The sequence below is a fragment of the Somniosus microcephalus genome, chromosome 6 (assembly GCF_052327205.1).
Source record: "Somniosus microcephalus isolate GS21.2 chromosome 6, FLI_Smic_1.0, whole genome shotgun sequence".
NCBI classification, from domain to species: domain Eukaryota; kingdom Metazoa; phylum Chordata; class Chondrichthyes; order Squaliformes; family Somniosidae; genus Somniosus; species Somniosus microcephalus.
The window spans coordinates 14,657,881-14,680,496 of record NC_140992.1 but is presented as its reverse complement, the minus strand read 5'-3'; the positions used below and the strand labels follow the sequence as shown (position 1 = coordinate 14,680,496).

Below are 22,616 nucleotides of genomic sequence, written 5' to 3'. Positions count from 1 at the left end.
CAGGATGGGGGAGATGGGCTGGAGCTCAGAGCACATGCCTTGCAAAGTGACAGGTTTGCAGGCTTGGTTGCAGGCTCTTTCTGGAACGGGATGGTAATGGGGGGCAATTTTAACGTAGCTCGCCAGTTGGGAAACCCACGGGATCGGGTTTTACACCCTGTCCAATATGACTTCAATGGAGAGTAATATCAAGTGGGGTGACAAACCAGCGCTGCGCCCGCTCCCGTCAGTTTCCCCGACTGTCGGTTTAGGTTAAAATGGCCCCCGTATATCTCTATCAAATGGGGGTTTACACATCAATTAGACGAGTCATGTCCCACCAGTTTCTGCTGGACCGTAATTATTATGAGCTGTTCCTGGAACCTCGTCGATAATCTCTCACTGAACACATCTGCTGACCAATTTTTCCCTCTAAGCCGCACGGTAATGGGAAAGGTCCCGCGCAGGCCGCTCACCGGCTTTTCCATTAAGCACCGCGCAGGCGCAGACATTTAAAGGGACCGCGCAGTCAAAGAAACAGGCCGCTCAGAACAAAGCGCAGCTTACGGGGGAACTTTGCTTCCGACGACTGCCTGGAGACGCTGCCATGCGTGTAACTTTGAGTCAGAGAGGAACTTCCTCCCTGAATCTCTCTGTCTCCCTCTTTTCAAATCCCAACTCTTTGACCAAGATTTTGGTCCCTCCCTCCTAACCTTCTCCCCTTTCCTGGCTCGTCGTCAGCGTTCTTCACTGAAGCACTTTGGAAGTTTAAAGGCATGACAGAAATACAAGCTGCTGTTGCATCTACAATTCAATTCTCCTTTTTAAAAAAAAATAAGTGTAGAAGTTCCATTAAGGAAATACTGATTTAATAATTCCCAACCATTTCTTATTCAAGAGAAAAGGACTGTCCAATATCAGCACATAAACCCGCTGCTGGGACATGGCAACTCCAGATTTACAGCAATGATACATTTGGCCAGTCTCGGATATGGATGTTGAGAGCTGAAGTGACGGATGTGACTAACTCCTGCATTGTCTTTACCTTTAAGAACGTGTACCGAGACACACTCTAAACCCCTGGTTGGAATACAGAGTCACTTCTTCGGAAACTAATTGAGATGGGGGGGGGGGGGGGGTGCGAGGGGAGAGAGGAGAAACCACAATCAGCAGGGGCCAGAAGCTTCAGACTCTGCTTCTCAGCTCTGACTGGCACTGGAGTAAAGCTCGAGTCTGGTTACAGCCACAACTAAAGAGCAGCTCTCTGTAGCCAATTCAATACTCCATGTTGTCATTGTGCTGGACACTTGCTTCTAGTGCTGACCCTCAGGGCGGTCTCGCAACTTCACAGGGCAATTCCAGTGGACTTGTCAAGATGCAGTTTATAGAACTAGCAAGATAAAAATAAGCACAAATGCAAGTCTTTTTTTTTGTTATTCCATGACTGACATTTGGGCTGCACACTCGTGTCCCTTTTCTATCCTGTACAACAGAATAGAATCATACAGCACAGAAGGAGGCCGTTCGGCCCATCGGGCCTGTGCTGGCTCTGAAAGAGCTGTCCAATTAGTCCCATTCTCCTGCTCTTTCCCCGTAGCCCTGCAAATTTTTCCTCCTTTCAAGTATTTCTCCAATTCCCTATTGAAAGTTACTATTGAATCTGCTCCCACCGCCCTTTCAGGCAGCGCATTCCAGATCACAACTCGCTGCATAAAAAAAAAATTCTCATCGCCCCCTCTGGTTCTTTTGCCAATTATCTTAAAGCTGTGTCCTCTGGTTACAGATACTCCTGCCAGTGGAAACAGTTATTGCCCGAACTACTCTATCTAATCCCTTCATAATTTTGAACGCCTCTATTAAATCGCCCCTTAACCTTCTCTGCTCCAAGGAGAACAATCCCAGATTGTTAGAGTTCTATTACCTGCAGGTTGTTTGGCGAAAGGAAGTACTCCCAGCAGTAGTCTCTCTCTGACCTGAAACCTCTTCTTTTTGCCTCTTCCCAGCCCTGAAAATAGAAGCACTCATCAAACGGACAATACGCACTGAAAGGTTGTTACACCGGGTGTTGGCTGTGGAGAATCGGAACCGAGATAATAATCTTTGTCAGAATCCTCTAAAGGGTGAATACTTCAAAGAATGTTTCTCACCAAGTTAAAAGAAAAGGAAGGTCCAATATGTTGGATGTAGGGTCAGAGGGGGAGAAGAGCATCTAAGGCAAGACAAGCATGATGAGAGAAGGCAGAGGCGGAGAGGAACAAGCAAGGAAAAGATGGCTGGACAACACAAGGAGAGGAACAAGAGCAGCAATGAGACTGGCAATAGCAACAGCACATGATAGGCAACAAAGATGCAGGATAACGCTCGTGGCCATCTAAGCTTAGACATGAAGGTGACACTCACAGTATGAAATTGATTGTGTGCAACAATTAGTGGCACCATTTAACATAGTGGCTCAGAGCCATTTTGAAACTTGTATTGTGATACCAATCTAAAAAATATTTGGCACATTATATTATCCTTGTCAGAACTATTTACATTAAAACCTGTGAAAACCAAAATGGAAACTAGCAAAACTCTCCATGAAGCAAGCCACTGACATCTTCACTACCCCCAGCGCAATCTTTGCATAATGAACTCTTAGAACTGTAGGAAAAGTGATACACAATTGGTTGTACGTCTGTTATAACTCTGCTAACTCACGCTGCTGATTTTTATTGCCCAATTTTCTCTCCTCACGAAGGCGCTATTTCATAACTGAGACGTGGATTCACACATCAGCCACCCGCCAGTACCTTGGCCAAATGCGAGTGAACATCGGCAGGCTATTCGACCACGGGTGGCATCACAGACAAGCCCGACCCTGTCTTCACTTGACACCCACACGAGCAAACCTTCCAAGAGGTCAGTGAACAGTGCTCAGGAAAAGCCACCAGTTTCCAATTTCAGGGAGAAATGGGATGGAATCGTGGAACGCAACCCCCACAACACCTGGGGAGGGGAAGCGGGGAATCCCATGGAATATAAAATAGAACTAAACTTATTCAGCAAAACAGCAGGCCTTGGTAATCAGGAGTGGGGAGTTTGGCTGATTTTGAGCTGAGGGGAAAGAAAAAAAGACTCAAGTCGGGGTTCCCCACGCTTTGTTTGGCAGATTCAGAGGAGAATGCACTAATCTGGATTCAAAACTCGGCACAGGAGGTAAAGGACCAAATGCGACCCTCTTCCCCCACAACAAAGCTATTTATATGTTTATAAGTGGATAGAGTAAGAGTTTTACTGCACTCCCACTTTGCATTTCCCCCAACTTTGAGGACATGCTACTCTGCGTTACTGTTCCCATTATGTCCCGACCTTCATTGAAGGTAGCCATGTCAGCCTTGGCTCAGTGGGTCGCACTCGTGCCTCGGAGTCAGAAAGTCGTGTATTCAAGTCCCACTCCAGAGACACAAGCACAAAAATCCAGTGCAGTACTGAGGGAGTGCTGCACTGCCGGAGGTGCCGCCTTTCGGATGAGCCGTTAAACCGAGGCCCCGTCTGCTCTCTCAGGTGAATGTAAAAGATCCCACGGCACTATTTCGAAGAAGAGCAGGGGAGTTCTCCCCGGTGTCCTGGCCAATGTTTATCTCTCAACCAACATCACTAAAAATAGATTATCTGGTCATTATCACATTGCTGTTTGTGGGAGCTTGCTGTGCGCAAATTGGCTGCAGCGTTTCCTACATTACAACAGTGACTACACTTCAAAAGTAGTTCATTGTCTGTAAAGCACTTTGAGACGTCCTGGGGTCATGAATGGCGCTATATAAATGCGAGTCTTGCTTGCTTTCTTGCTCTTTAAAAGAAAAACACAAAACAAAAAGAACCTCTGCAGACAATAATCCATTGAGTTTTTACGATTTAAAATTTTTCTTTTAAAAAGAGAAAAGAACAGTAGCTCCACAGGCTTCTGACAAAGAGTCGAAACTTCAAACGTTTACCGATCATCTCTCTCTACAGCTGCTGTGGCTTCTCAGCATTTTCTGTTTCTATTTCAGATTCCCAACATTTGCATTTTCTCCTTTGTATAGCTGAATAGTACCTACCTTAAAGGCATTGACCACGGTCAGATGGTCGCTGCGGGTCTGCTTGGACAATTCTCGGCGCTTTGCGTCTGCCAGTTTCTCTTTACCCTGTCAACGGCACAAAAGCAGGAGGGTTAAATGTGCGGCATTTATTCGCCGCGGAAGAAACTTCAAACCTTCTTGCAAACCTCTCGCCCCAAGGGAAAGACCCTTGGCCTTCAATAAAATCTAAGACCAAGACTCCCTCGAAAACAGTAAGGGCTAGAAACTCATCTCGGGCAATGGCGCAAGGCGGGCGGTATCGGATGGGCCGCCCGCGGTACGCAGCGTCTGGTATTCAGTTCTAATGCAGTCAATGGAACGGAATACCAGGCACTGCATACAACGGGCGGCCAATCCGATACCGCCCACTTTCTCGCCACTTCCCGAGACAAATTTCTCGGCCTTAATAGAAACATAGAAGATAGGAGCAGGAGTAGGCCATTCGGCCCCTCTAGCCTGGTCCGCCATTCAATGCGATCATGGCTGATCATCCAAATTCAGTACCCGGTCCCTGCTTTCTCCCCATATCCCTTGATCCCTTTAGCCTTAAGAAATATATCCAACTCCTTCTTGAATAAAGAAACATAGAAGATAGGAGCAGGAGTATGTTTTAACATTTCCCTCCACTGCTCAATTACATCAATAGTGACTGCATTGTGTGAAGCACTGTGAGGCATTTTGACAATGTGATAAGGTGTTGCGTAAGTATATCTTTCTGTTCAATTTCCCCTCAATACAGCTGGAGTATTGCAGTGCCTGGCGAGGAATAAGCCTCACAGGAGATCAGGATCCCATTGAGTAAATAAGGTGGAGATATACAGGCATCAACACCTGTCAAAAAAATACACGAATAACATGTCTTCCCCAAGTCTCCTACAAACTGCTCTTTAAAGGCTCAGAGCACATCTAATAGGAACAGGAGTAGGCCATTCAGCCCCTCGAGCCTGTTCTGCCATTCAATTAGATCATGGCTGATCGGTATCTTGAATCTATCTTCCCGCCTTCATTCTGTAACCCTTAATACCCTTGCTTAATAAAAATCTATCAATCTCAGTTTTGAAATTTTCAATTGATCCCCAGACTCAACAGCTTTTTTGGGGGGAGAGTTCCAGATTTCCACTGCCCTTTGTGTGAAGAAGTGCTTCCTGACATCATCCCTGAACGGCCTGGCTCTAATTTTAAGGTTATGCCGCCTTGTTCTGGACTTCCCCCACCGGAGGAAATAGTTTTTCTCTGTCTACTCCATCAAAATCTTTAATCATTTTAAACACCTCAATTAGATCACCCCTTAATCTTCTGTACACTGAATACAAGCCTAGTCTATGCAACCTGTCCTCATAATAAGAACATAAGAAATAGGAGCAGGAGTCAGCCATTTGGCCCTTCGAGCCTGCTCCGCCATTCAATAAGATCATGGCTGATCTTCTGCCTCATCTCCACTTTCCCCATATCACTTAATATTCAAAAATCTATCGATCTCTGTCTTGAATATACCCAACGACTGAGCCTCCACAGCCCCCTGGGGTAGAGAATTCCTAAGATTCACCACCCTCTGAGTGAAGAAATTTCTCCTCATCTCAGTCCGAAATGGCCGACCCCTTATTCTCAGCCTGTGACCCCTGGTTCTAGACTCCCCAGCCAGGGGGAAACATCCTCCCTGCATCTACCCTGTCAAGCCCTGTAAGAATTTTGTATGTTTCAATGAGATCACCTCTCATTCTTCTAAACTCTAGGGAATATAGGCCTAGTCTACTCAATCTCTCCTCATAGGACAATCCCCCCATCCCAGGAATTAGTCTGGAGAACCTTTGTTGCACTCCCTCTAAGGCAAGTATATCCTTCCTTAGGTAAGGAGACCAAAACTGTACACAATACTCCAGGAGTGGTCTCACCAGGGCCCTGTATAATTGCAGCAAGACAGCTTTACTCTTATACTCAAATCCTCTTGTTTAACCCCATTAGCTCAGCTATCATTCTGAGAATAATCCTGGCACTTTACCAATGGGATCACGAACGGATCCTTGAAACTGAGGCTGGTTGCGATGGTGAGGACAGGATCCAAACAGCACAATAACGCTCCAAACAGAATCATTTTCCCGATGTGGGGCTCAACTGGCAGACGGGCTAAATGGACCCCGAGCGGAGTAAGCTCTTCATTCCTATCCAAGGCGTTCTGTGGGAAAGGAAAAAAGAAATTTAAACAAACTTTAGAAAGTTCTACAAGCCCCAGGCAACTCTATTATGAAAGCAAAATTAACGGAACAAAATAGCCGTACGGCTATGGTCATAACCACCTGCACACGGGCACAGATTTTTCAGGTCTTTTCTGCTCGTTTTGTCAGTTTTGAGGTGTGTAAGTGAAAAGGAAATACGGAAGGGAAACATCTTCTCAAGGGCAACTCGGGATGGGCAATAAATGCCGGCCTTGCCAACAACACCCACATCCCGAGAATTAATAATTACAAAATTCCGCTGGCTCTCCGACCTCCGTCTCCATTTCCAGTACTTCCTGGTAGAAGTGACAAGGATGCTGAATACATGCACCCATGTTGTAATTAAATGATAATCATGGAAATGTATTTTGACATTTTTTTTGGTCAATTTTTAAAAACTCAGTCTTGGCATATGGGCATTGGTAGTAAGGCTGGCATTTATTGCCCATTGCTACTTGCCCTTGAAAAGGTGGTGGTGGGCCTTCTTCTTGAACCCCTGCAGTCCGGACAGTGAAGGTCTCCCATGATGTCGTTAGGTAGCAAGTTTCCGGATTTTGACCCAGCGACAAATAGTCCAAGTCAGGATGATGTGTGACTTGGAGAGGAACTTGGGAGGTGGTGGTGTTCCCATGCACCTGCTGCCTGATGCGCTATCAATTACTCATAAAAGACTGAGAGTTAGAAGAGTAACTAAAGGCTTTTATTAACAACAGAATGGAGGTCTGCCTCGAGTGGTCGACCGGTCCAGGATACCAAGGGCTGGGGAGCAGTCACCTTTATACTGGGACCTGTGGGAGGAGTCAGCCGAGGCATGTCCAGGCATGTACACAGTGGAATACAAACAGGACAAACAGGAATACAAACAGTGGTTTACCACATTCACCCCTTGTTTAAAATTGAGTCCGGCGGGGTGAAGTGTATTAAAAGTTAGTGTATTGGAGTCTCTCCGGAGGTCTTGTCTGCCGCTGTGATCGGCGTGGCGACAGCAGGGGTAGTGAAGCTTCCGGCGTCGAGTCCAGCGTAGGCTGTGGCACAGGCGTGTCGTCCTCGTAGATGTCGAGCGGGTCGCGGGGCCCAGGCCTGCCGTCTGCTGGGGCTGGATATCGGATCGTGGGGGGGGGTGGTAGTGGGTAGTGGGTTACTGTGGTCCCCGAGGGTGCAAGGTCTCTTATGGAGACTGTGTCCTCCCGCCCGTCCGGGTATGCGATGTAAGCATACTGGGGGTTGGCGTGGAGGAGGTCGACCCTCTCGACCAGGGGGTCCGTTTTATGGGTCCTCACGTGTCTTCTCAGTAGGACCGGCCCTGGGGACGTCAGCCATAGCAGTAGCGATGTCCCTGATGTGGACTTCCTTGGGAAGACAAACATTTTCTCATGAGGGGTGGCGTTAGTGGCAGTGCAGAGCAGTGACCGAATAGAGTGGAGCGCATCGGGGAGCACATCCTGCCAGCGGGAGGTTGGAAGGCCCCTAGACTTTAAGGCTAGCAGGACGGCCTTCCAAACTGTCGCATTTTCTCTTTCCACCTGTCCGTTCCCCCGGGGGTTGTAACTGGTGGTCCTGCTTGTGGCAATACCCCTAGTTAGCAGGTACTGACGGAGTTCGTTGCTCATAAACGATGAGCCCCGGTCGCTATGGATATAGCTGGGGAAGCCGAACAGGGTGAAGAGGTTGTTCAGACATTTAATGATCGTGGCACTGGTCATGTCCAGGCAGGGGAAGGCGAACGGGAAACGGGAGTACTCATCAATAATATTGAGGAAGTACACATTGCGGTCGGAGGAGGGGAGAGGCCCTTTAAAATCGACGCTCAGGCGCTCGAAGGGGCGAGTGGCTTTTATCAGGTGGGCCCTGTCTGGTCTATAAAAGTGTGGTTTGCACTCAGCGCAGACTTGGCAGTTCCTGGTCATGGTCCTGACCTCCTCAATAGAGTAAGGCAGGTTGCGGGCCTTGATGAGGTGGAAGAACCTGGTGACCCCCGGGTGGCAGAGGTCATTGTGGAGGACCCGTAGTCTATCGATCTGCGCGCTGGCGCAGGTGCCACGCGATAGCGCATCCGGGGGTTCATTTAGCTTCCCGGGCCGGTACAAGATCTCGTAGTTGTAGGTGGAAAGTTCGATTCTCCACCTCAAGATCTTGTCATTTTTGATTTTGCCCCTCTGCTTGTTGTTAAACATAAAAGCAACTGAACGCTGGTCAGTGAGCAGGGTAAATCGTTTTCCGGCCAGGTAGTGCCTCCAATGACGCACAGCCTCCACAATCGCCTGGGCCTCCTTCTCAACAGCGGAGTGTCTGGTCTCCGGGCCTTGGAGGGTTCGTGAAAAGAAGGCCACGGGTCTCCCCGCCTGATTGAGGGTAGCGGCCAGGGCAAAGTCGGACGCGTCGCTTTCCACCTGGAAGGGGATGGATTCGTCCACTGCGTGCATGGTGGCTTTGGCAATGTCCTCCTTGATACGGTGGAAGGCTAAGCGGGCCTCTGCCGTCAAGGGAAAAGAGGTGGACTTGATCAGCGGACGGGCCTTGTCCGCATAGTAGGGGACCCACTGGGCGTAATAGGAGAAAAACCCTAGGCACCTCTTCAGGGCCTTGAGGCAGTGGGGCAGTGGAAGTTCCATAAGGGGACGCATCCGGTCGGGGCCGATGACTCCGTGTTCAACACAGCCAAGGATGGCGAGGTGGTTTGTGCGGAATATGCACTTCTCCTTGTTATATGTCAGGTTTAGGAGTTGGGCGGTGCGGAGGAATTTTTCGAGGTTTGCGTCATGGTCCTGCAAGTCACGGCCGCAGATGGTCACATTGTCCAGATATGGGAAAGTGGCCTGCAACGCATTTTGATCTACCATCCGGTCCATCTCCCTTTGGAAGATGGAGACCCCGTTGGTGACGCCAAAGGGAACCCTAAGGAAGTGATAAGAGGCGGCCGTTTGCCTCAAAGGCAGTGTACTGGCGGTCCTCAGGGCGGATGGGGAGCTGGTGGTACGCTGATTTCAGGTCAATGGTCGAGAAGACGCGGTACTGCGCGATCTGGTTGACCATATCAGCTATACGGGGGAGTGGGTAGGCGTCCAGCAGGGTGTAGCGATTTATTGTCTGGCTGTAGTCGATGACCAGGCGCTGCTTCTCGCTGGTCTTAACGACCACAACCTGGGCTCGCCAGGGGCTGGTGCTGCCCTCAATAATCCCTTCTTTCAGGAGCCGCTCCACTTCGGTTTTAATGAAAACCCTGTCCCCGGCACTGTATCGCCTGCTCTTTGTGGCGATGGGCTTACAGTCGGGGGTGAGGTTAGCAAACAGTGGTGGGGGGGTGTCTCTGAGTGTGGAGAGGTTGCACCTGGTGCGCGGCGGGCAATTTGGAAGCTGCTGGCTGCGGACTGTGAGTGGGGGTAGGGGTCCACCGTACGCCATCGTAACACTTTTAAGGTGGCACTGAAAATCTAACCCCAGCAGGACGGCAGCGCAGAGGTCAGGCAGGACCAGAAGTTTAAAATGATCGTACACGGTCCCGTCTACTACGAGTGTCACCACGCAGTAGCCGCCGATGTCCGCCGACTGGGACTCGGAGGCCATAGAAATCCGCTGTTGCGCAGGCAGGACTGGGAGAGAGCAACGCCGCACCGTGTCGGGGTGGATGAAGCTCTCCGTGCTCCCAGAGTCAAAAAGGCAGATTGTATCGTGACCATTTACCTTAATGTCCATTGTGGAACTGGCCAGTTGGTGCGGTCTCGCTTGGTCCAGTGTAACGGATGCCAGCGTAGGGGTCGGTGTGTCGCTGCGGGTATCAGATGAGGCGGTGTCGGGGGCCTGCTGCGTCCCGGCTGTCGTCCAAGATGGCGGCGTCCATGATCCCCATGTGGCTGGAGGCGTCCAAAATGGCTGCTGTACCGGTGATTCGCACACGGCCGGGGAGGTCCAAAATGGCGGCCCGCATGGCCCACACGCGGCGCTGCTGGGGTTCGGGGTGGCTTTGGCCCTGCAGACGCTAGCGTAGTGTCCCTTCTTCCCGCAGCCCGAGCAGATCGCGTTTTTCGCCGGGCAGCGCGCTCTGGGGTGTTTTGCCTGGCCACAGAAGTAGCATTTCTGGCCTTGGGGCACTGCTGTCTGGCCTTGGGACACTGCTGCGGTAGTTGGGCCGTTGTTGGGGTGTGGCTGGGGTGGCACGGCGCTATGAGGCGGTCCTACCGTGTCCCAGGCTGTCATTCCCCGCGGCGTCCACGGTGCAGAGGAGTAGGCATCCATGCCCTGGTAGGCTGCATCCAACGATAGTGCGAGTTCAGAGGCCTTGTTGAGGTCGAGGTTACTCTGCTCCAACAGTCGCTGTCGTGTGTAATTGGATCTGTGGCCCGCTACAAAAGCGTCCCGGATAAGTTCCTCTGTGTACACGGCGGCCTTTACATCCTTACAACCACAGGCCCGGCCAAGCACACACAGTGCCTGAAGGTATTCCACGGTCGATTCCCCAGGTTGTTGTTTACGACTCCCCAGGAGGTGCCTGGCGTACACTTCGTTCACTGGGCGCGTGTACTGGTCCTTGAGGAGCTTGATAGCATCCGCGTACGAGGTCGCGTCTTGGATGACCGAGTACACTCGGTGGTTCACTTTGGAGGTCAGGACATCCAGTTTGTCCTCGTCCGATTTGATTGCTTCGGAGGCGGTCAGGAATTTTTCGAAACACTTAAGCCAGTGAGTAAACTTGGTGGATGAGTCCGCCTCCCGATGATCTAAGTCCAGGCATGCTGGTGTGAGGATCTTCTCCATTATAAAAATGTTGTTAATAAAATTGATGCGCTATCAATTACTCATAAAAGACTGAGAGTTAGAAGAGTAACTAAAGGCTTTTATTAACAACAGAATGGAGGTCTGCCTCGAGTGGTCGACCGGTCCAGGATACCAAGGGCTGGGGAGCAGTCACCTTTATACTAGGACCTGTGGGAGGAGTCAGCCGAGGCATGTCCAGGCATGTACACAGTGGAATACAAACAGGACAAACAGGAATACAAACAGTGGTTTACCACACTGCCCTTGTCCTTCTAGATGGTGGAGGTCACCGGTTTGGGAGGTGCTGTGGAAGAAGCCTTGGCGAGTTGCTGCAGCGCACCCTGTAGGTAGTACACACTGCAGCCACGGTGTGCAATGCTGGGTGACTGGAATGTTAAGACAACGGAAGAGGGTATAACATTTTTAAAAGGGTAACAAAGACAATCAATCGCAGGGCAATCTAATGCATTTCGCTCATCCCCTCTAAAGTAAAATAAATTTAAAAACTACATCTGGCCTTGCTGGCCACTCAGCACTGCAACCAAGTGCAGCAGTTGCTTCCTGCCTTTTGCCCAAGAGCTGTGAAGAGAAGTGGGATGAGACTCTTTCCTGTAGGGACGCTCACTCCACTTCGTCCCAGTGTCAGGTCAGGCCACAACCAAGTCAATAAAGAGAAACTGTTGCCAATGGCTGAAGGGTCGATAACCAGAGGGCACAGATTGAAGGTGATTTGCAAAAGAACCAGAGGCGACATGAGGAAAAGCTTTTTACGCAACGAGCAGTTAGGATTTGGAACGCGCTGCCTGATAGGGCGGTGGAAACAGATTCAATAGTAGCCTTCAAAAGGGAATTGGAGAAATACTTGAAAGGAGAAAAAAAATTGCAGGGATCTGGGGAAAGAGCAGGACTAACTGGATTGTTCTTCGAAAGAGCCGGCGCAGACTCGATGGGCTGAGTGGCCTCCTTCTGTGCGGTACTATTCTATGATTCCGTGACTGGACTCGGGGCTGCACCGACGTGGTCACTGAGACGTCAAAGGAAAAATCACTTTTAACCGGCAGCTTCACAGTCAGCCAGCAGAAGGAGATGAGCTTGCCTCTGTCAGCAGACTCATCCTGTCGCTTTAGGTCAGCAACCACTTACCAGCTCTTTAAGGTGAGTCACAGCCAAGTTGACTGCTTCCTTTGACGGAGGCTGCATCGCCTTCTCCAGGAAATGGGCAATTTGGCCAAGATTTAAAATCTACAGAAAATATAAAAAGAACAGCCGTTTACTAAAATATATTGCCACACTTAGAGATGTAGGCAAAGCTTCCTCAGTCAACCGGTAGTTTTTTTTTAACCAACCTTCTATCAAAAAATTCTTGTAATTTACAACTTGTGTCCTCAATGTATTCTATTTTTATATCTTTAGATCATTAAAACTACAGGAGTTATTTAACCAGTCCAAATCGAAATGGCAGACATCTTATATTAAGAGACACAATCATGAAAAGATGATCTAATCGTCAGTTGGCAACCAAGTGTCAAATTCAATTAAATTTCCCACTTGGGAATGAATGAACGAACGAGCGGACTATAAACCCAGGTATTCCAGCAGAGCTTCTGCCATATTCAGCATCCAAGTCAGATGATACCGGCTTCAAAAGGACAGCAGCGTTACACCATGTTTATGTATAAATCTGCTGCCAAGATGGAACTGTGTCTCTTTAAGCCTAGCTGCTGTTAAATAAACACAAACCCAAAGGTCCAGGTTTAATTGGTGTCTGATCAGGGTACTTTGCAGATTGAAAATTGCTAGCTAGCTTCGAGCGGTATCACCAAAGCACCGAGCATTAAAACAAAATGTGACTTCTGTGTGCGCTCGACGTAACATTTTTAATATATTATAGCGGTGAGTCGGAGGATGTTCTCTGGTCTGTTCTGTGTGTGCGAGTGCTTCCCTGGTCCATACATTACCAGATCCTTTGCCATGGTGGGATCTGATTTCACAATTACTGGGTTGCTAATCCAGTACCATAACCACTAGGCTCTGAACACTCGAGAATTGGCGGACCGGAAAAGGCCAGCTGGTCCATCAAGCCGGTCCCACCTCATGATGGCCAGAGCATCATGACTAGACACTTCCTTACCCCTCCCACACCCCCCTACAGCCATGTAATCTCCTGGGATAGGCAAAAAAGAGAGAGAAAAAAACACCAGGGCCAATAAGGGAAAAAGTACTCTGGAAAATTCCTCTCAAGCGATCGAGACCAGTCCAGGAGATCACATGTACCCTCTGGGTCAGAATTCTGTGGGTTCAAGACTCATGGTCAGGGAGTGAGATGTTAAACTGAGGTCTGTCTGCCTCCGCAGGTCGATGTTACAAGCTGTAATGGGAGGACAGGATCGTGGATAATGAGATTGAATGGATTTGCGGTCCTTCTACATCCCAAATTGTGACCACAGTGGTCTTTTCTGGCATTGCACATTCTTAATGAGGGATATAAATAGATAACTCTGTCGCAGTATTTACATGGAAACTGGCCCATTTTGCTGAATATTAACAACGGGCAACTTTGAAGATTTAAATTGTTGAAATGCAATTATTTTTAACCTTTATCTGTAAGCAAAGCTCTTCAAGTGGCGTCCTCATGATTTCTGGTAGCTGATAGTCATCTAGAAGGCTCTCTCGTAATCCATTGTACAAGTGGTAACAGGCACCTGGCTGCACCCTAGAAGTGGACACAACAATTTTAGCTGGGATTGACAAGATAAACAGACGTGCACCACTAGCTGCAGTTTCTCCATCTGTACAAGATGGTTCACAAATTAGAGCTGCAATGTGATGGTCATTGGCCCGTCTAGACAGGAAAATAAAATCCATTCTATGTGCTGTGCTGCAACTTCAGGCAATAGACTGCACTCAAGGCAATCAAGTACAGTGTGCTGGGACTCAACACAGTGCAACAAAAACGTTGAGACACAGATTCACATCCTCAGTTGTTGACCCAATTGGCAGTCTTCATCGACAGGCATTCTTGCATTGATCGTGTGCAAGTACTCCAGCACCTGATGATGTCAAAGGGTTGAACACCTCGCCCTGGGAGCCTGACTTTTATAAGTTCCAAGAACAGACGGAGGTTGCAGGGACAGAAAACAAGATGAGAAGAATCTTTTTTTTTTTTTTAACTCAGCAAGTTATGATGATCTGGACTGCGCTGCCTGAAAGGATGGCGGAAGCAGATTCAATAGTAACTTTCGGAAGGGAACTGGATAAATACTTCAAGGGGAAAAAAACTATGGGGAAAGGGCAGGGGAAATGGGACTAATTGGACAGCTCTTTCAAAGAGCTGCACAGGCACGATGGGCCAAATGGCCTCCTTCTGTGCTGTATCATTCTATGATTCTCTCCACTAAAGAGAGGGTATCTGGAACACTAGAACCGAGAGATGCAGCACTAAGACAAACGTGGTTAAAGGTGCATCTGGCATTAGGGATTCCACCCCCAAAAACAGTAGGAAAAGAACAGAATCACCTTGGGATCCTCTTCAGAGATCAGACTAACAGTGATTATGACAGGAGTCTTGCCTGTACTCTGAGCCAGGCGACTGCCTAGATATGGGGTGTCAAATTTACATTACTGTCACATGCAAGCCCCGACGATCCCACAAAGCCCAGACAGTGCAGTTCTATTTACACTGATATTTCTGAGCCTCAAGGTTTGGAAAGGCTATACTTGGTGCCACTGCCTCATTGGTGAATATGCCTTAAATAGGAAGAACACCAAAAGTCTGTTAGTAGCAACAATTTGAGGTCTATGCAAATTAACAGGAAGGATTAAATTTTATATGCAACCCGTGGGGACCCATAGTACACACCTAAATGACCCAGCAAAGACAAAATGCTTGGACACGCCGGACCCAGACAGACAGTGTTAAAAGTATAAGCTAAATATTGCAAAAACTAGATTCAAACTACAGGTAGACTATCCTTTATCCGAAAACCTCGGGACCAGCCGTGTTTCGGTTTTCGGAAAATTTCGGATTTCGGAAGGTATTTTATAAGACTGGGAAATTTGTCGGGGGTGGGTCGGCGGGGGTGGGGGTCGTTGGGGGGGGGGGGGGAGGTCGGCGGGAGTCGGGGTCGGGGGGGGGTCGGCGGGAGTCGGGGTCGGCGGCGGGGGGTCGTGCGCCACTCTGGTCATGTCGTGCGCACGACTTACGCTGAACGAAAAAACCTTCGGTTTTTAGAGGGTTTCGGTTTTCGGAAGTTCGGATAAAAGGTAGTCTACCTGTAGTATAAGTCAAAACTAATGTCAGCAAGTCCTTCAAGAAGCGTGACTTGGAATAGGTTCTCAGGTAGGGTAGTAGAGGCAGAAAGCTTGAAATTATGTAAAGCCACTTTTAGGATGCTGTTTTTAGAATCACAGAAGTTTACAGCACAGAAGGAGGCCATTTAGAATTCTAAAAAGGGACTAGATGATGCAGACCATGACGAGCTGTTTCACCTTGTCCAGAGCAGTACAACCAGAGGACACGACCTGCACTTGAAGGGGGGTAAATTCAAAACCAATCTGCGGAAACAATATTTCAGTGGGCGAGTGGTCAATCTATGGAACAGACTCCCCGGGGAGACAGTGGAAGCAGCTACAGGAAACTCTTTGGTATCCGGCACCGATGGGACCGGCGTGTTGCCGGTTGATTAAAAATTCCGGATGACTGAGAGGGTTATCTACCGAGGCTATTTTTAACAAAGACATTTTTTTTTAAATCAAGTAATGTGCAGAATACAGTACAGGAAACTTTTTTTTATCCGGCACGGACGGGACCGACGCGGTGCCGGTTCATCAAAAATTCCGGATAACTGAACGCTATAGTAAAAGATACGGAGCTGAGAGCTCCGTATAAAGCAACAAACCCTGTTGCTTAGCAACAGGTTCAAAACAATGGCCACAAGTTGCAAGCGTCTCTGTAGCTTAGCAACAGCTGCAGCCACATCCTTGCACAGCAACACATGGAGGAAGGCAAGTAATAAAAGTTACCTGAACCTACTCCTGAATTTTGCCGGTTAACCGACATTTCCGGTTATTTAGGTGCCGGTTAATCGAAAGTTTCCTGTAGTATGGATTCATTCAAATGCAAATTAGATTTCTTTCAGAAAATACCATTTTGGGATCCAGTCCATGAGTAATTTGAGACATGACATGGGATAAGTGTAGTGTGCTCGAGAGGAACAAGGTGAGTTTGGACCTGTGGTTCTCCAAGCTCTCCACTATTGGGGGGTTTTCCACGCCTCATGTCTGGGTCTGTTGTAGACTCATTGATAGAGATTGATTGCTGTGATTAGTCAACAGCTCCATTATCGCTGGATTATGCAAGTACCATAGAAACATAGACAATAGGAGCAGGAGTAGACCAGTCGGCCCTTCGAGCCTGCTCCGCCATTCAATGAGATCATGGCTGATCATCCAAATTCAGTACCCTGTCCCTGCCTTCTCCCCATATCCCTTGATCCCTTTAGCCTTAAGAAATATATCCAACTCTTTCTTGAATATATTTAATGAACTGGCCTCCACCGCCCTCTGTGGCAGAGAATTCCACAGGTTTACCACTCTCTGGGTGAAGAAATTCCTCCTCAATTCAGTCCTAAATGGCTTACCCCTTATCCTTAGACTATGACCCCTGGTTCTGGACTCCCCGGCCATCAGAAACATCCTTCCTGCATCTAATCTGTCCAGGCCTGACAGAATTTTATAGGTTTCGATGAGATCCCCTCTCAATCTTCTAAACTCCAGTGAGTATAAGCCCAATCGACACATTCTCTCCTCATACGTCATTCCTGCCATCCCAGGTATCAGCCTGGTGAATCTTCGCTGCACTCATTCCATGGCAAGAACATCCTTCCTCAGATAAGGCGACCAAAACTGCACACAATACTCAAGGTGTGGTCTCACCAAGGCCCTGTACAACTGTAGCAAGACATCCTTGTTCCTGTACTCGAACCCTCTTGCTATGAAGGCCAACATACCATTTGCCTTCTTAACTGCCTGCTGCACCTGCATGCTTACCTTCAGCGACTGGTGCACAAGAACACCCAGGTCTCTTTGCACTTCCCCTGCTCCCAATCTATTGCCATTCAAATAATAATCTGCCTCCCTGTTTTTGCCACCAAAGTGGATAACCTCACATTTATCCACATTATAGTGCATTTGCCATGTTTCTGCCCAATCACCCAATCTGGCCAAATCGTACTGGAGTTTCACGACATCCTCCTCACAGCATACCCTCCCACCCAGCTTTGTGTCGTCTGCAAATTTGGAGATATTACATCCAATTCTCTCGTCCAGATCATTAATATATATTGTGAACAGCTGGGGTCCTAGGACCGATCCTTGCGGTACCCCACTAGTCACTGCCTGCCACTCGGAAAAGGACTCGTTTATTCCAACTCTGCTTTCTGTCCGCCAACCAGTTCTCTATCCAAGTCAATACCTTGCCCCCAATCCCATGTGCCTTAATTTTGCACGCTAATCTCTTATGTGGGACCTTATCGAAAGCCTTCTGAACGTCCAAATACACCACATCCACTGGTTCTCCCTTATCTATTTTACCAGTTACATCCTCAAAAAATTCCAGTAGATTAGTCAAGCATGATTTACCTTTTGTAAATCCATGTTGACTTTGTCCGAGCTTAGGATGGTAGAAGGCAAACTACCATCGTCTTTTTTTTAATCCAGCAATTCCTATGTTCCAATGTTTAAAAAAAAAACATTTTTCTAAGTTACGCTACCGCTGTTTCAATTGGAATTGCTTCCGTGCACCCAGTTCCTGCATTTACAATGCTAAATCCAGCTCCAAATAGTAGCTCCCAGTTTTTCCTGGGCCTAGGAGTCTGCTGCAAGGACAAGGGAGCTAGATTCAGCAGCGGTAACAGCAGGAGCTGGCTCATGGATGCTGATCTTCCAGGGAAGTCAAACTAAGACTTCTTTACCCAGAGAGTGCTTAGAATGTGGAACTGGCTGCCACACGGAATGGCTGAGGCGAATAGCATCGATGCATTTAAAGGGAAGCCAGATAAGTACACGAGGGAGAAAGGAATAGAAGGATATGTTGAATGGCAGAGATGAAGTAGGGCTGGAAGAGGCTCGTGTGGAACATAAACACCGGCATGGACTAGCTGGGCCGAATGGCCTGGTTCTGTGCTGTAAATTCTATGTAAACGAGCACTGGTAATAAAAGTGACTCGTGAGACAGTAAATGCTGTGATGGGATCTGTAAGTTTTTTTTTAGATGTGTGGGTTAAGATGGGCCAAAAGGCCTTTGCAGTCTTTTTGTCTCGTCATCTGCTGAAGAATCATACTTTGCATATTTGCCCGCTGAATACACCAAGTTGGGGTAACGCGGGTATGGGGAAACTATGGCTTCACCTTGTCTTAGGTGTGGGCTGGCATTTCCGAAGCTTTGCACCCACCCCTACTTTTAGAGACCCTGAGTGTGTGTGGGGGAGCGGGGGGGGGTCAGAGAGGTTGAAGTGAATTTTTGGATAACTTGAAGACTAAATTCACTGAGTGTGCTGGACACGTGCTCTTTTGGCTCCTGACCTCTGCGATATCTCCTAAAGAGAGGGAGGTGCAACTCGAAGAAGAGTAAGAAAGTAAGTAAAATTCTTTGCACGATACCAGAGTCCTCACTCGCACTACTCACAAGCAGGATTACAAAGATCTGGAGTCACCAGCAGGTTTTTATGGGTCGTTAGGGTGTGTAGTGCATGTACAGGAAACTTTGTGCTATCCGGCACCGACGGGACCGAGCTGTTGCTGTCCCATCAAAACTGCCGGACAAACCAGCGCTAATGTTGAAACATACGGAGCTTTTCAGCTCCGTATCTGGCAACAAACCCTGTTGCTTAGCAACAGCTTCTAAACAGTCGGCCGTACCTTGCAAGCGTCTCTGTAGCTTAGCAACAGCTTCAGCGAGACCTTGCAGAAGCCTGGCTGGTGAAAAAAAAGCAACGAGAAGAAAAAAACCCTAACGAAACGGCTCCTGATTTTTGCCGGTGGGTCGAGCATTCCGGACAGTTAACCTCCGGATAAACCAAAGTTTCCTGTAATAGTGCATTCACACTGCAAGTTGGTGCGAAGTGGGTTTGGTACGCACAGACACGAACCTTGTGCAGTGTAACACCGGGTCTTAAGGCCTGAACTGACTTTGCTCCAGTGTCAGGTTTGGATTCAGGATTCAGGATTGAACTCCAACTCTGGATTCAGGCTGCATTTACACTGTGACTGCTTCGTCAGTGTGAAGGGAAACTGCTCTGCACCGGTTCTAGTGTGAATGCACTGTCGCTCGACATTTCGACTGCCCATGTGGTTGAGACTCTTTAGGCAGCTCATTTTAAATTGTTTTGGGGAATAAAGCTTTTATTCACTCGACTGCTGAGTCTGTTTCCTACATACAGCACTACAGAATCGAACATGGTAGAAAGTAGCTTACATGTGCAGCAAGAGGAGAAAGAAGAAAAATAACATTTGTGTCAGCCGTGGCTCAGTAGGTAGCACCCTCGCCGCCGAGCCAGAAGGTTGCGGGTTCAAGTCCCACTCCAGAGACTTGATGAGTCTTCGGAGGAGACGTTAAACCGGGGCCCCGTCTGCTCTCTCAGGTGGACATAAAAGAATCCATGGCATTATTTCGAAGAAGAGCAGGGGAGTTCTCCTCGGTGTCCTGGCCAATATTTATCCTTCAATCAACATCACAAAAACAGATTATCTGGTCATTATCACATTACTGTTTGTGGGAGCTTGCTGTGCGCAAATTGGCTGCTGCGTTTCCTACATTACAACAGTGACTACACTTCAAAAAGTACTTCATTAGCTGTAAAGCGCTTAGGGATGTCCGGTGGTCGTGGAAGGTGCTATAGAAATGCAAGCCTTTCTTTCTTTGAGAGAGCCAAACAACAGTGATTCACCATTTTTAAAAGGGCTTCAAATTAAAAATTGAAGCATCTGTTCTGTGCAGCAGAAATAACTCATTCAGCATTGTGAATCTCACAGATATCTTCCCATCAATGCATACCTGATACATTAAATGCTAATGCACTGTAACATAATATTGAACACAGCTACATGTTATTGGCCAGTATCTTGTAATCAATTCAAACAGTAAGCTCGAGTTTTCTTGCATGGACAATATACCGGTTTGTTATCTTATAAACCTTCTAATTACATTATCATCTGGGCCCATCCAATGAACTTGGATCATATAACTGCTCTACTACACTGCTGTACTACCTGAAAATAGACAACCTTTTTGATTGCTTTTCTTTCAGCTGCGAGCTTTCTTAAATGAATTTACATCTATTACAATCATACTCTGCAGCCAGTTTTATCATAGATACAACACAATGCGGAAATAAAATGAACAGTAGTTAGATTAATTTCACGTTAACATGTGTACTGAGCTAGTTTACGGCAGGATTGTTTATAGTGCATCTCCATTTCACCAGCTGCGCGGGACCCCTGGAGCGCTGCACGGCCACACAGCTTAAAGGGAACGTTGGCTCGCACCCCTGGTGCGTGTGCAATTGTGCAGCGCAGAACTAACGTAGCAAACTATTCCCTCAATATAATGCTCTAACATTAACCAAAAGTACAAGCCATAGTGGTCCCAATCCTGTAGTTCTAGAGTCGGCAATTAAGTAAGAAACTTCTGAATTCCCTAATTGATTTCTTGGTGACTATCTTATATTGACGGCCTCTAGTTTTGCTCTTCCCTACAAGTGGAAACATTCTCTCTGCGTCTACTCTATCAAAACCTTTCATAAGCATGGTGGCATAGTGGTTAGCACTGTTGCCTCACAGCGCCAGGGACCCGGGTTCGAATCCGGCCTCGGGCGACTGTCTGTGTGGAGTTTGCACATTCTCCCCGTGTTTGCGTGGGTTTTCTCCGGGTGCTCCGGTTTCCTCCCACAGTCCAAAGATGTGCGGGTTAGGTTGATTGGCCATGATAAATTGACCATTAGTGTTAGGGGGATTAAAATATGAGGGGTTACGGGGATCGGGTGGGATATGTGTCGGTGCAGGCTCGATGGGCCGAAATGGTCTCTATCTGCACTGTGGTGTTTCTGTGATTCTGTGAATTTTAAAGGCCTCTATTAGGTCACCCCTCAGCCTTCTCTTTTCAAGAGAAAAGAGACTCAGCCTGTTCATCCTTTCCTGATAGCTAGAAATGTGAGGTTATACCTATGAAGAGAGCTTGAGAATTTGGAGCTATTTTCACTGGAGCAAAGAATGTTAAAAGGAGGGGGTGATCTAAAAAGGGTTTGAGAGGGTAAATAGTGAAAGGTTGCTTGCAGAATCTGTAAGGCGGCAGCATGGATTCAGAATTATCACTAGAAGATGACGGAAGTTAGAAGATTTCCCCCCACCCAATAAGGTTATTGAAGCACATGGGATTGGAGGCACATGGGATTGGGGGCAAGGTATTGACTTGGATAGAGAATTGGTTGGCAGATAGAAAGCAAAGAGTTGGAATAAACGGGTCTTTTTCCGAGTGGCAGGCAGTGACTAGTGGGGTACCGCAGTGATCGGTCCTTGGACCCCAGCTATTCACAATATATATATTAATAATCTAGACAAGGGAACTAGATGTAATATCTCCAAATTTGCAGACGACACAAAGCTGGGTGGGTGTGTGCTGTGAGGAGGATGCCGAGAAACTACAGGATGATTTGGACAGGTTGGGTGATTGGGCAGAAGCATGGCAGATGCAATATAACGTAGATAAATGTGAGGTTATCCACTTTGGTGTCAAAAACAGGAAGGCAGATTATTATCTGAATGGCAATAGATTGGGAGAAGGGGAAGTGCAACGAGACCTGGGTGTCCTTGTGCACCAGTCGCTGAAGGTAAGCATGCAGGTGCAGCAGGCGGTTAAGAAGGCAAATGGTATGTTGGCCTTCATAGCGAGAGGGTTTGAGTACAAGAACAAGGATGTCTTGCTGCAGTTGTACAGGGCCTTGGTGAGACCACATCTTGAGAATTGTGTGCAGTTTTGGTCGCCTTATCTGAGGAAGGATATTCTTGCCATGGAAGGAGTTCAGCAAAGATTCACCAGGCTGATACCTGGGATGGCAGGAATGACGTATGAGGAGAGATTGGGTCGATTGGGCTTGTACTCGCTGGAGTTTAGAAGAATGAGAGGGGATCTCATTGAAACTTATAAAATTCTGGCAGGACTGGACAGACTAGATGCAGGGAGGATGTTCCCGATGGTTGGGGAATCCAGAACCAGGGGTCACAGTCCAAGGATAAGGGGTAGGCCTTTTAGGACAGAAATGAGGAGGAATTTCTTCACCCAGGGAGTGGTGAACCTGTGGAATTATCTACCACAGAAGGTAGTAGAGGCCAATTCATTAAATATATTCAAGAAGGAGTTGGATATATTTCTTAAGGCTAAAGCGATCAAGGGGTATGGGGAGAAAGCAGGGACCGGGTATTGAACTTGGATGATCAGCCATGATCGCATTGAATGGCGGAGCAGGCTAGAGGGGCCGAATGGCCTACTCCTGCTCCTATCTTCTATGTTTCTATG

At 47.8% G+C, this 22,616-nt stretch overlaps 1 protein-coding gene across 3 annotated transcripts in view; it reads right to left on the bottom strand.

The window, feature by feature from the left end:
- The window catches only part of dhx36 (DEAH (Asp-Glu-Ala-His) box polypeptide 36), a 109,091-nt gene that overhangs the window by 14,045 nt on the left and 72,430 nt on the right, over nucleotides 1–22,616 (bottom strand). For 2 of the 3 annotated variants that reach the window (XM_085989754.1, XM_085989752.1), the window contains exons 16-20: nucleotides 13,643–13,760; nucleotides 12,191–12,289; nucleotides 6,082–6,255; nucleotides 4,062–4,148; nucleotides 1,901–1,984 (exon numbers count right to left, since the gene is read on the bottom strand). In XM_085989754.1, coding sequence (XP_085845880.1) covers nucleotides 1,901–1,984; nucleotides 4,062–4,148; nucleotides 6,082–6,255; nucleotides 12,191–12,289; nucleotides 13,643–13,760 — 562 coding nt within the window. The remainder of the gene's footprint in view (nucleotides 1–1,900; nucleotides 1,985–4,061; nucleotides 4,149–6,081; nucleotides 6,256–12,190; nucleotides 12,290–13,642; nucleotides 13,761–22,616) is intronic. The other variant, XM_085989753.1, reaches the window with a different exon arrangement.